General features: G+C 32.6%; 1 protein-coding gene across 5 annotated transcripts in view; it reads right to left on the bottom strand.

The window, feature by feature from the left end:
• Positions 1-13184, bottom strand: part of Zc3h13 (zinc finger CCCH-type containing 13) — a 95571-nt gene that overhangs the window by 71320 nt on the left and 11067 nt on the right. For all 5 annotated transcript variants that reach the window (XM_023700177.1, XM_023700176.1, XM_023700178.1 and 2 more), the window contains exons 3-5: positions 12795-12904; positions 11166-11277; positions 3404-3512 (exon numbers count right to left, since the gene is read on the bottom strand). In XM_023700177.1, coding sequence (XP_023555945.1) covers positions 3404-3512; positions 11166-11277; positions 12795-12904 — 331 coding nt within the window. The remainder of the gene's footprint in view (positions 1-3403; positions 3513-11165; positions 11278-12794; positions 12905-13184) is intronic.

Raw genomic sequence — 13184 nt, 5'->3', positions numbered from 1 at the left:
TATATACTTCACAGAAAGTTTATTCTAGCTTTAGAAAATGAACTAAGGGACAACATTAAGCAACAGATTAGGAAGTTACTTTGGTAAAATGCTACAAAAGCAATAAACATGTATTTTAAAAACTACACTAGCAGGAAACTAAGAAATAGAGGGTTTCAAAGGCACTTTCTAGGTAGAAATATTGTAACTATGAAAATACCTAGGTGGAAGGGAAAAAGTGTCAATGACAACACTTAGTCTTAGGGACCCTGTAAGAAAGTAGTACTCTTAAATAAGAAACTCAGATGGAGATGCCCAGTCAATGTAATGCTAACTCTTTCAATCTGGAGTTCAACAGAAAGTTCCAGATTGCAGAGTAATTAACATAGAAGTGAATGCAGCATTGGGACAATGAATTTGTGTAGAAGAAAAAAATAAAAGAGTAAAATCATAGGTAAAAGGTAAACAACCAAGTCTAAGAAGCTATCACAAACGTGGGTTCTCAAAAAGTGGTCTAAAGATTCCTAGGGACTCCCTGAGCCAACTTTAGCAGTTCTCAAAGTTGAAAATTATTTGTATAGCAGTATTACATATATGTGTGGTTTAATAATTCTTTCCTGAGTATATGGCTGAATTTTTCAGAAGACTTGAAGAGACTGATTCAGAATGACTTGCAAAAACATTTAAAGCACTACCACTTCTTAAATTTTCTTTCACCACATAAAGCAATTACTTTTCATAAAAATATACACTTGGTTTATTACTGTCACTGTAAGATAGCTTAATAAACAGGTTTTATATTTTTGAAATTTAATTATTAATTCAATAATTACTGATAACTACTGAAAAATATAATCCAAGAGAAAAGCTCTTAGCTAGGTATAGTGACATTCACTTACAATTCTAGTTGTCTGGAAGGCAAAGGCAAGAAGAAATCAAGTTAGAACCTAGCCTGGGCAACTTAACAAGAAAGGACTAAGGATGACCTCTATACGAAAGCCCTGGGTTCAATCTCCATTACTGAAAATAAGAATTAAAAAAAAAAAAAAAAAAAAAAAATTAAAGTGAAGGAGAAGAATGAACAAGAGGAGGAGGAGGAGGAGGAGGAAGAGAGCTCACTGGGGTCCTTAAAGAAGAGAAATATATCCTAGAACTAAAAAGCTGAAGAAACACTACTATATACCAATTCTCCCTGAGTTCAGCTAAAATTGCTACTCACTTTGTAGTTTATAAACCAGTCAATCTTACTATTCATACAGTGAGGTGATTAATGTGCTTCAATATTCTTCAGTAGATAACTTTTAAATCAGAGATACATAAAAATTAAAACCTGTCTTAATTAAATTACCATGTGATGTCTTATATATAAAACTATTGGCTTTTTTTTTTTTTTTTTTTTTTGTGGAACCGGGGATTGAACTCAGGCCCTTGCGCTTGCCAGGGAAGCACTTATTCCACTGAGCCATCTCTCCGGCCCCCAGTATATAAAACTTAAAGATATTTATAATCACCGTTAAGAAAATTTTCTATATAAAAACACTCTTGTAATAGATTCTTCTGAGAGGATATCAAATGTAAATTTCTCAGAGATTACCCACGACACAAGGAGTTTCTTATATAAGACAGAAGGGGCTGAACAGAAAAACAGGACATTAAAATGTCATAGATGAAAGCCGAAAGAATATTTTCTAAGGTAGGAGTTCAGAGCTGTGTCAAATGCTGCAGAAAGGTCATATATGACAAAAACAAATACATTTCTATTTAATAGGTAAAGAAGAGTGAGAGCAACTACAGAGTAGTTTCTGTGGAGAGATGGTTCTGAAGACTACAGTAAATACTAGGTAAAACAGCAAAGATAGAAATATATAGATCTCTCAAGAATATAGCTTATAAGTAGTGATAAGAAGGGTGGGGGCCTGCCCATTAGCTCAGTTGTTTAAGTGCCTGCTTAAGCAAAGGTAGTCAGGCTCAGGATATTGTGGTTTGATCCCCAGATCCTCATGCCTTTCCAGACCTGCCCTTTAAGGCATCCTGAGGCAGAAAAAAAAAAAAAAACAAAACCTGAACTTTAAAAATAAATAAATAAACAAATGCATTAGCTCACCACAAAAAAAAAAAAAGATGGGTGGTAGCCAAAGCTAGTATGGGGAGAAAAGAAAACAGATGTAAAAGAGGGAAGAGAATATATAATAAATGCACAAACTGCTGAGATACAGGAAATCAGATTAAGAATACAGTACAAGGGAATGTACTGACTTTATAAAACAGGAGGAAGACCTCTTGCACAAATGATGGGGAAAATAAATACCATTATATATTAAGTATTTACTCAACTAATTATCAAAGGAACAATATAGCTGTTACTGTAATTGTGGAAAAGAGGTATTGAGCTGAATTATAACATATACAATGAATTAGTAATAAAGAAGTTTCCTATTTGTTCTTAGAAACAACTTTTTAACACAACACCATTCAAAGGATAGAACAGATTTCCTTAATAGTACTGATGTTTCAATACTGGAGAGATGATTGGGATACTTTTCAAATCCTGGTCTATATACATCTTCAGAGATCATTCTGAAATACATCAGTAAGTATTTTAGGTATGCAAATTCTTGCTGCTCTGTCACAAGGTCTCACTCTGGCCATTACTCAATAACATGTAACTAAATGGGCATTGTTATGTTCCAATAAAAGTTAATTTGAAAAAAACAGGTTGATAATCCATATTCTATAGTTGTCTAATAATCTCTGGTCTAAGTTCTCAGTTTATCACTGAAAACAATTGCTGATTTTCTAACTTTTTTTTAATTTTGTCATCAGTAGGCAGAGTAATAAAGGTATAAGTTGCATGTTTAATGCATTTAACATATGTTGAATTTCTTGTCTCTACATCTGGTAGTACAAGGTCAGACAGCACTTTGTAAAACATTAAAGTAGAGAAGCTAGAACATTCACAATGTAGAAAACAAATGGTTATTTTTTTTTTAAGACAATGACTCAAAATGATTTTGCCAATTTTCAGAAATACATCCCAGGACTCAATTAACATCTGACTGGTTTTCCCTGAAAAATAAAAGTCAACAATTTATTGGAAATAATTCTCTCAGGCATTGAAGTCCTAAAAATGTCATTTTAAATCTTTTGTGTAAAATAACATAAATTTAGATTTAGTTTTTTAACCTTAGTACTGAAGAATTTCTAATTTTACAAATGTAATAAATTCCCAAAGAACTACCATACAGCAAAGTTCTACAGAGAAAACAAGATGAGGTTGAAATGCTCTGCACAAACCTCTTTTTCTGAGCCAGCTTCTGTGTTATAACACAGAAGATAATAGTTCTAAAATAACAGATCAGAGTTTTAAAGTCTACAGAGTGAATCATCAAGAATTGATAAGGTAAGCAAAGATCTTGAAACTCACCGTCTCTATTCGTTTCCCATTCTACATTTTCTTCTTCACTTTCTGGAGTTCTCTCCTTAGTGATTTTTATATCTTCCTTTTCCCTGTGTCTCCCCCTTGAAGATTCTTTCTAAGAAGTACATATACACACGTGGATGAGTGTATTTTTTAAAATTATATAAGATGGCAGGTTATCATAATACATCACATTTTAATGTCACTCATCTTTGTTTCAAAGAATGAATTCTGAAATAGTCATTTATCTATAAGCAAGGAAAATGACAAATTCTAGTGTAGCACCACAATGAAAAATTATGAAAATCTATCAATATGTGTTGTATATTATTCTACATATGCAGTTTCTACGTTAAAAAAAAATACTGGGGAAAGGACAATTTAAAAATAAATAAAACATAATGAGCATGGTGGTGTGTGCCTGTAATCCCTGCACTCAAGAGGCTGAGGCAGGAGAATCCTCCTGAGTTCAAGGTCACCTTGAACTACATAGCAAGATCCTGTCCAAAAAAAAAAAGAAAGAAAGAAAAGAAAATCACAGAATAAAATACAATGGAAAGATTTCTAGGTGGCCATACTAATCTAAATCATTCATTGAAAACTCTTAAAAATAAATGTTCTAAGACATATACACTAAAATAACAACCACTTTCCTACATGCATAAGGGTAAACTTAACCTCATTTAATAATTTTACAGCCTTTTAAAAAAAGATATTTTACTGATTAGTCCTAGTCAGTAGTTAAAAAAACAAGATTTACAGATTATTCAAAGATAAGCCATAGCCTATATACTAAACAGGACAACAGTAATCCAACTTATAAAATTCCTTTAAATATTCTATAAGATTTGAAACCATATTTTACTAGGTGGTGAGAAAATAACCAGGTCATATAACTGTTATCTTTCTAGCACAGTGAAATTCTCATTTTATTCATGATGTGAATATTATGAAAGAAACTGAAAAATGACTCTAAGTACCCAAACTTCCTTCTGAGCATTACCAAGCATTATACAATTTAAGTTTTTTAATTTTCTTTTTTACAGAACTGACATATAATTCCTTCTAAATTTTCCACCTTTAGATAAACTGTTCTAAATAATAATTACAAAATGGTATAACTGATTGCTGGTAAGACAACAAATGGTAACAAAAATTATTAAAAGACTATGAGAATAACACTTGCTATGGAAAAATTACAAAAGGTCAAGAAAATAGAAATGGGCTTTTCTTTACACCAAAAACAAAAGGAAAAAGAGGAACACAATATATTTTTAATCATAAAATATACTCTGTGATACACCAATGAAGAGCTAACATATCTCACACAACTTTTGAATACACATTCATACATACTGACAGCACAAATATTTTATAGAACATTATTTCCAAATGTTTGAATAATATATTGTTTTGCATCTAAACTATCATATAACATGCAACTACAAATTTAACTGATTTCAGAGCAATAGTGCTAATGCTACAAAAAGAGAAAATAATCTGCAATATCAATCAGATTAATTTTTTTTCTCTACCCAACTTCAAATCATAATATAGAAAATTAGTTTGGTAACATATTAGCAAGATCTAGGATGTTTAAAAATATGTAATTCTTGGGGCCAGCAAGATACCTCAGCAGTCTAAAGTGCCCGCTTAGGCAAGCTTAGGTAAGTGTGCAGGGAGATCTATCTATCTATCTATCTATCTATCTATCTATCTATCTAGATACAGATATAGATATAGATATAGATATCTGTCTATATATATATATATATATATATATATATATATATCCCCCCACTTCAACAATCTGTTTCTTGTTTAGAGATGCTATTCATTTATCAAATACAATTATTCTGCTTTTCTCTGTAGTCAAATAATAAACAAGGCCTGGCATTTCTTGTCATATATAGTTCAGCGCAGTCCTGAATTTCTTGAACAGATTGGTTTTTATCTTATTTCTCTTAAACCCAAGTATATTAATTAGAAATAAAACCTTCTATTTCATTATGTATTCTTAGTCACTTTCCTCATCACTGGGACAAATTACTCAACACCACAACTTAAAGGAGAGGTTTGTTTTGGCCCACAATTTTAGTGCACAGTTGGCTAGTTCCAAGACGTAAGTAACAGCTTGTTTACACCAAATTAGTTATGCACATTCCTTAGCCTGTTTGTATCCCTCAACAAATGTGAGCAGTTTCACAGCTAAGGCTCACTTACAGTGAAACTAAGCCCAGTGAGACCTCTGAGGCTACCTTAATCCAGTCTTCCCATAGTCCTTTCTTTTGGCTCTAAGTGATAACATACAACACAGGTCATACCCCCCAGTGATCTGCTTCTTCCTACAGACTTCACCTCCTAACAGCAAATCATCAATAGCATCCCCATAACCCAATCTTCTTCCCAAACCCCAGCTACAAGTACATGAAGTTATTGGGAGACATCTAGATATAAGTCGTAACAATTCTAAAATTAGTCTTCTTATAACGTACAAGGCCTGATAAAAACATGGTATGCACTTAAGTGAAAATCTGCAGTAAAAGATGGCATTTAATCCTCCTGAAAGTAATCCCCACTTTGAACACACCACTTTCTAAAGCAGTTGCATAAATCCTCTTTAAGGAGTGTGTGCTCAAAAACACAATGAATGATGCTGCTGAGTGCCACCCAATGAAAAGGCAAACTCATAAAAATGTTACAATGTGTCCTCATCCACCTCACTGCATGTGGCAAAGTCAAAATGATCAAGAAAAGTAAACATTTGAATAAATTCAGGACAATGAAGCAGTCACTACAGTGCAATTAAAGATAATCACAAAAGACTCCTAGAACTGCTACAAAAACTGGCAAAAAAGATGATACATATATGATGAGGGGTGGGGGGCTGTAAGAAGAATTAATGGCAATGTATCTTTTACTGTAATGCATTTCTAAAATTTAAACATTCACCTTATTTTTCTATTGTATGTGTATGCATGTTAAAGTTTGTATTGAAGAACCACAATATTTTAGCCATAATTCATGGGATCAGGTATTTCAGAACTTTTTTTAAATTTCAAAGTTCAGTGAGTACCACTGGCAGTAGGGTCTGCATTAGCAGCCACCTGTGCTCAAACATATAAATATTTTTTGTAGCAAAATAGGAATTCAGCCAACTTAGTAAAGAACATAATCAGATCACTTCAAGATCAAGATTTGCTGCCAAATAAGTCTACACTTGACTTAGAGATAATGTTTGGTCTTAGTTTTCTTAGGCCTCAAAAATACAACAAATGATTTTGAATTTCTGTTTTTTGTTACTGGTGATTGAACCCAGTGCCTTTACACTGAGGCCCACCTCCTTTTATTATTACTTTTGAGACAGTGTCTTACTAGGTCTCTGTGTTGCCCAGGCTGGGCTAGAACTTATGATTCTCCTGCCTCTCCTTCTCAGAGTGCTAAGATTACAGGCATACATCACCATAGTCAACTAATTATGGACTTATAACTCAGTTTTGCTTTTAGGACTTATAACTCAGTTTTGCTTTTACTTTATTTTACATTCATGTATTATGAATGTTATATGTGTGTACAGATTATGTTCAGTATGAATTTCATTTTAAATAGTAAGGGGGCATTAAAAAGAATGTGATGTAAAAAGGAAATACAGAGCAAAACATAAGATGAGACTCAGCATTATAAATGGATTAATAACTAAACAATAAAATGTTAGGAACTTTTAAGAATTCTACCTTATGCAGAAACTTCTAAATTTATATAGGTAGGGAAGCTCTCTACTAGAAGGATTTAGCAGGAAAAATTTAGCTCCCAAGGTCTCCACTGACAGCTCTCTACTATCAAACCCTTTTGCTTCTATTTCTTGAGTTTTAAGTATTAAACCATTCTTGTTTATGCCACTACAGAATTTCTACAGATCTCTGGACTTGCAGGAAGGGAGGAAAAAGTCCATATCAAAGACCAAAAGTGCCCAATGTGTTTATCATACAATGTTTAACATTTGCATGTTTTTCACACACTTTAATTATTTTCCACTTTCTTTAATTTTCTAATATGCTTCAATACATGGTATTCAAAATTAATCTGATTTTGGCAGAGAGAGAAGCCTCTATATGGTAAGATGTAAATTTTTCCTAAATTGTTTTACTCATTAAATGTTATCTTCACTTTAATCTCAGCATGCTACTCTGCAGATACTGACAAAATGATTTTAAAGTTTACAAGGAGACCCAAATTAGGCAATGCAATACTAAAGAAGATCAAAGTGAGAAAACTGACATTACTTCCCAACTTCCTATAAAGCTACAGTAATCAACAAAACCTAGTAGCACTGGAAATAATGACAAATGCATCACAGAAACAACAGAGCTAAAAGAGATCTATACGCACACAGTAAATTGATTTTTGACAAAAGGAACAAAGACATTTCAAACAAAACAGTTTTTCTACAAGTGGTGCTAGAACACTGAACATTAAGAAAAAAAAAAAAAAAGATTCTCGGCACATCCTTCAAAAAACTTAACTCTAAATGAACAGTGTCAAAGACCTAAATACATACCTTTCCAAAAAAGACACACTGATGGTAAACACAAAAAAAAATTCATCAGAGTATGTTATTGAGGAAATCACACAAAACAAGAGATACCACTACACACTCATCTGAATTGCCTAAACACGAAACACTGACAACTCCAAATGCAGGTTAGTTGTGGAGTACCAAGAACACATTCATTGATGGTGCCAATTTGGTAAAGTTTGACAAACTTTTACAAAACTAAAAATATTCTTCTCATATATCTACCCAAAAAAGTTGAAAAATATATCCACAAAGAAACCCTGCACATAAAAATATCTATAGCAGCCTTGGCCATAACTATCAAAATTTGAAAGCAACCAACATGTGCTTTAGTAAGCAAATGAATAAACAAAACAGCAAAACTTGTATTATGGACTTTGGACAATAATGATTTGCCAATAAAGGCTCACTTGTCATAACAAATTCATCACTCTGGGATGAGACATTAAGTGGAAGAAGTTGTGCATGTACAGGGAGAGAGAGCACATGGGAGATCTCTGAGCCTTCAATTTAATTTTTTAAAAACCTAAAACTGTTCAAAAAAAGTAATCTATTAGCAAAAAGTAAGACAAAGGAAGTTACCTATAGTTGATACCATAAACAAAGGTTGCTAAAGGTTGAAAGCATAACTAGCACAAAGATCTGAAATCTAAAATGCTTCAAAATCTGAAACTTTATGAGCACCAACATGATACCACATGTGGAAATTCCACACATTACCATGTACGACAGGTCTCTGAAAATGAAAGTGCATAAAAAATTCTTTGTAAAATTAACTTTGAGTTTCACATACCTTAAATAAAACAAAAAATTTCTTGTTTAGACAGCAGCCCCATGCAAAGCATGTGTTTTGTGTGTTCAAAGACTTAGGTTCAAACCCTACCATCACAAAAAAAAAAAAATTAAGTTTCCACATATCTTAAATTGCAAAGATAATGCTACTTATACAATTCAAAGACTTTCATTGAAAAAATTTAATATGGGACAACTGGTAATCTATAACTAATGAAAGACCTGCACCATAAATAAAAATTATCTCAAAATGTACCTAACTTAAATATTTACAAGAGTGTGCTAAATACAACTATCCAGGGATATGTGAAATGCAGTGTTATACAACAGATGGGGGTCAGAAATATGATCATAGATAAGGCCACTACTCTGGTAAAATTTATTTTTTTGTGACTGGCTCAACCTGCCCTGGGAGCGGGGCTGGAGCAGCATGTGATATGGGGGAATCAAACCATAGTCCCTGCACTTGCCTAAGCTTGCCTAAGCAGATACTTTAGACCACTGAACTAACTTGCTGGCCCGCCTCTGATAAAGTGTAAAGGATAAATAAGATGAATAATTTTCCTAATAAAAGTTAGTTAACAGGGCATTTTATTCAAGGAAATCATATGCAAAGTTATCAGGAAATCAAAACAGGCTTTTGAAGACAACTAAAATGGTTAAAACTACTTACAAAACTATTATAGAAATAATATTACTTACTGCCTGTTTAATCCAGAGCTTAAAGACAGCAGATGGAATTGAGAGCAGAGTTTGGTACAGATAATTATGGAAGTCTTATGAAAGTAGGCTTTAAAATAGACCAAAAGGATTGTAATACTTCAGGTGAGTTTGAGATAGTTCATAATTTAAAAGAAAATCAAAATGGTTACAGAAGAATGGAATATTTAAGAAACTATCAGTAAAAAATATGACAAATGTAGATCATGCTAATTTTAAAGCCAAAATATTTAATTGATGTGAAATAACTCACAGGAAATCTCCACATAAGGAAATAGGCCTACCAAAAGAATAACAAACTTCTGCATTAGGATTTGACTGAAAATACATTGTTTGGTTTGGGGGGAAAAAACAGAACTGTAAAATTTTTTAAAGAAAACAAACATAAATCTTTGTGACTCTGGATTAGAAAAAAAATTTTTTTTCCATAATTTTATTGAGAGACAAAGAGCAATGAGACAGTTTCAAATCAAATTGGTAGGACAGTTTCAATAATTAACACATTGCATACTGTCTTCCTAGTGGTTAGAAAAAAAATTTTAAATAATTATCAAAAACACAAGCAAATAGGGCCTCCCACTTAGCTCAGTTGTTTAAGCGCCTGCTTATGCAAATGCAATCAGGCACAGGATACCACAGTTCAATCCCCAGCTCCACATGCCTTACCAGACCTGCCCAGAAGGCAGCCTGAGCCAGCAGAAAAAAGAAAAAGAAGAAAGAAAAAAATCCTTGGGGCCAGCCACATAAGCAAGTACAGGGGCCGGGGGCTCAATCCCCAGGTCTACAGTGGCGGCCCTGTCCCTGGAGCATGCTAAGACAACAACTGAGACTGAGTGTGGTGGCACACACCCGCCTGTAATCCCAACTCTTGGGAGGCTGTAAACAGGTGGATCACTAAGAGTCCGATCTAGTAGTGAGACCCTGAACACCCTGTAAACCCTTCCCTAAAAATACACACACAAAAAAAAAAAAAAAAGAAAGAAAAAGGAGAAAAAAAAAATACAAGCAATAACAAAAAAATAGGTAAGTTGGATTTTATCAAATTAAGAACATGTGCTTTAGGGATAGAGAATGTGAAGACAGCTAGCTTTAATTGTAAGGGTCTATAGTCTCTAGTTAGAAGGCCAAAACAGGTATCACTTGTGTCTTTGATTTTAGGGCCAGGCTAGGCAACAAAACAAAGCCTCTTTTTGGAAAGGATAGGACAGAACAGTGGAGGGGAGGGGAGACAAAGGGAGAAAATATATGAAAATACTGAATGGTAGAAAATATGTACAAGTCATATAAACGGTAAGGGATTTCCATTTCTAACATTTATCTTTTCTTTTACTCAACGCACTACACATAAACTGTGTTTCTCTTTTTGTTGTCAACAAATTCACACCTAAATTTTGTGCTTCTATGTCTATTTCTTTACCCACTGTTTTAGTGCCTAAGTTCCACTTTCACTTCAGTTCTTCTTGGATACAAAATATAATGGATGACTGAATTCTAAAAACATAAGAATATTTTCAGATACTCATGATCCCCACTATTCAGCACTGCCTACCAGTCCTTTTCATCTTAGGACACTATAGCACCTAAGTGTGCATTTACCACACAATCAGCATACCACGCATTTGAAATTCAACTTAAAGAATAAATCACTACTAACTGAGTTTTAGGAAATTCATTTCTTACCCTGACTGGTGAGGATGATTCCTCTGTATTTCTTTTCTGGGGCTCACCATCTACATCTTGGCGCTTGTTCTTCATTCTTTCTCTGAGATCCCCGGTCGGTCTTTCTGGTGACCTTTGAATCAAAACATAACACCAGTTTAAAGCAAAAGTCTCTATATAACATCTTATCAGAATATATTTATAGAAAAACTTTATAAATTTTAACTTCTCTTAACTGTTCTTAGCTCCTAAATTTCTCAAAACTCATTTCAGCTTAAATATTGACATGTAAAAATATGAGCAATACTTACAGGTTTTCCACCTATACCAAAGAATTTATCAAAAGGAAATATATACACAAAACAGCAAAATTGTATCAGCAAACTCTTTATACTAGGTCTAGTAATAACACTACTTTTATATATTTGAGAAAAAATCTTTTGCCTGTTTTTCTCAAAACTAGCCCTAATACAAAAATTTTGAGTTGACAAAATTTTCAAATGAATTAAAGCATATATTAAAAATGTGGCATTCATATAAACAAAAATTAAAATTACTGAAAGTTTCTACAAATGTGTTTGTGTATAAAGGTAATTAAACATATATAAGATGTCAAATGACACCCTAAATACAAATAAAGAGTATTCTACATCACAAAAAAATTAAAATGTATATTCTTTAAAAGAACAAGAAATTAGCTAATATTAAGGATCTGCATTTTAAATACTAATATACTTTGAGCTCTACACATAAATTCACTCAAAAAATACTTCCATTTGTTAATGTTCAGTTCTTATACTGTTGCTATAGGCTAAGCAATCAGCATATAACAAACTTTATTAATTAATTTATTTATTAATTTATTTTTTATTTATTTATTTTTTTTGGGGGGGGGCAGAACCAGGGATTGAACTCAGGCCCTTACGCTTGCCAGGGAAGGGCTTATTCTACTGAGCCATCTCCCCAGCCCCTACAACAAACTTTAGAACTAGGTAAATTATTTGTCTACTACTAAGTTTAAATTGCTTTTGTGACATGCTTCAAATACCATTACAAAAATTATCATGAAGAAATCAAAAGAAAAACAAAAAGGTGACTATTATGCAAGTTCAATTTAACCAAGCAAAATCGTGTCCTAAATAGGAATTATGGCAAAAATAAATAAATAAATAAATAGGAAGTATGTCTATCCACATATATAATACATATTATATACCATAACACAGTCATAAGGAATTTGGCAAATCCATTTATACCAACCAGACTTGTATAAAATTGAACTTATAACATTAAAAACACTAAATGATATTCTATTTAAATTTTAATATTTTACAAGTTAATAGTCTAACCTCACTAAAAATAAAATCTAATATGGAATTCTGCTGACTTAATACACAGAGGGAAAAAATAAGCCATACACATACTACAAAAAGACCCATTGTCAAAGCATGTAAATACCAAACATATACATCAATTCTAAAACTAACATTTTAGTAATCTTGAAAATATCAACCTAAAGGTCTTGTGAATCTGACTATAGGTAAGACTGCTAGCAAAAGAAAATCTAGTTGTATTTCAGATATTTGTACTACATAAACTATAAAAGCCATCTTTTAATAGTATGTAAGCGGTTCAAAGTTCCCAGCTTACCTTCTATAACTGCTGCTATAACCTTTCCCACGAGGAGAAGGGCCATGTACAAATCTGCATGTGTTTCCATAGAGGCAGTTGCCAGTCTTCAGCCAGTTACGGCACTGTGTCTAAGAGACAGATATTACTGCATAAATTTGATTTTATTTCTGAAAAAAATAACATCCTAGTGGGACAAAATTAAGAAAAATGCTAGCAAAACTCCAGCTAACCTGTGATATATTACTTTCCCAATAATAAAATAATCAAGAGAAAATATGAAAAACCTATGAACCGTACCACCTTTTTTACTGTTATAAAATATATTTAATGAAATTTACTAAACCAACATTCTCAAGAAAAACAACTTGTTCACTTTTGTTCAGATTTTTTTTTTTTTTTTTTTTTTTT

This window comes from Octodon degus, unplaced genomic scaffold (assembly GCF_000260255.1).
Source record: "Octodon degus isolate 3935 unplaced genomic scaffold, OctDeg1.0 scaffold00122, whole genome shotgun sequence".
Taxonomy (NCBI): domain Eukaryota; kingdom Metazoa; phylum Chordata; class Mammalia; order Rodentia; family Octodontidae; genus Octodon; species Octodon degus.
The sequence above is the reverse complement of the archived record's forward strand: the minus strand, read 5'-3'. Positions and strand labels throughout refer to the sequence as shown.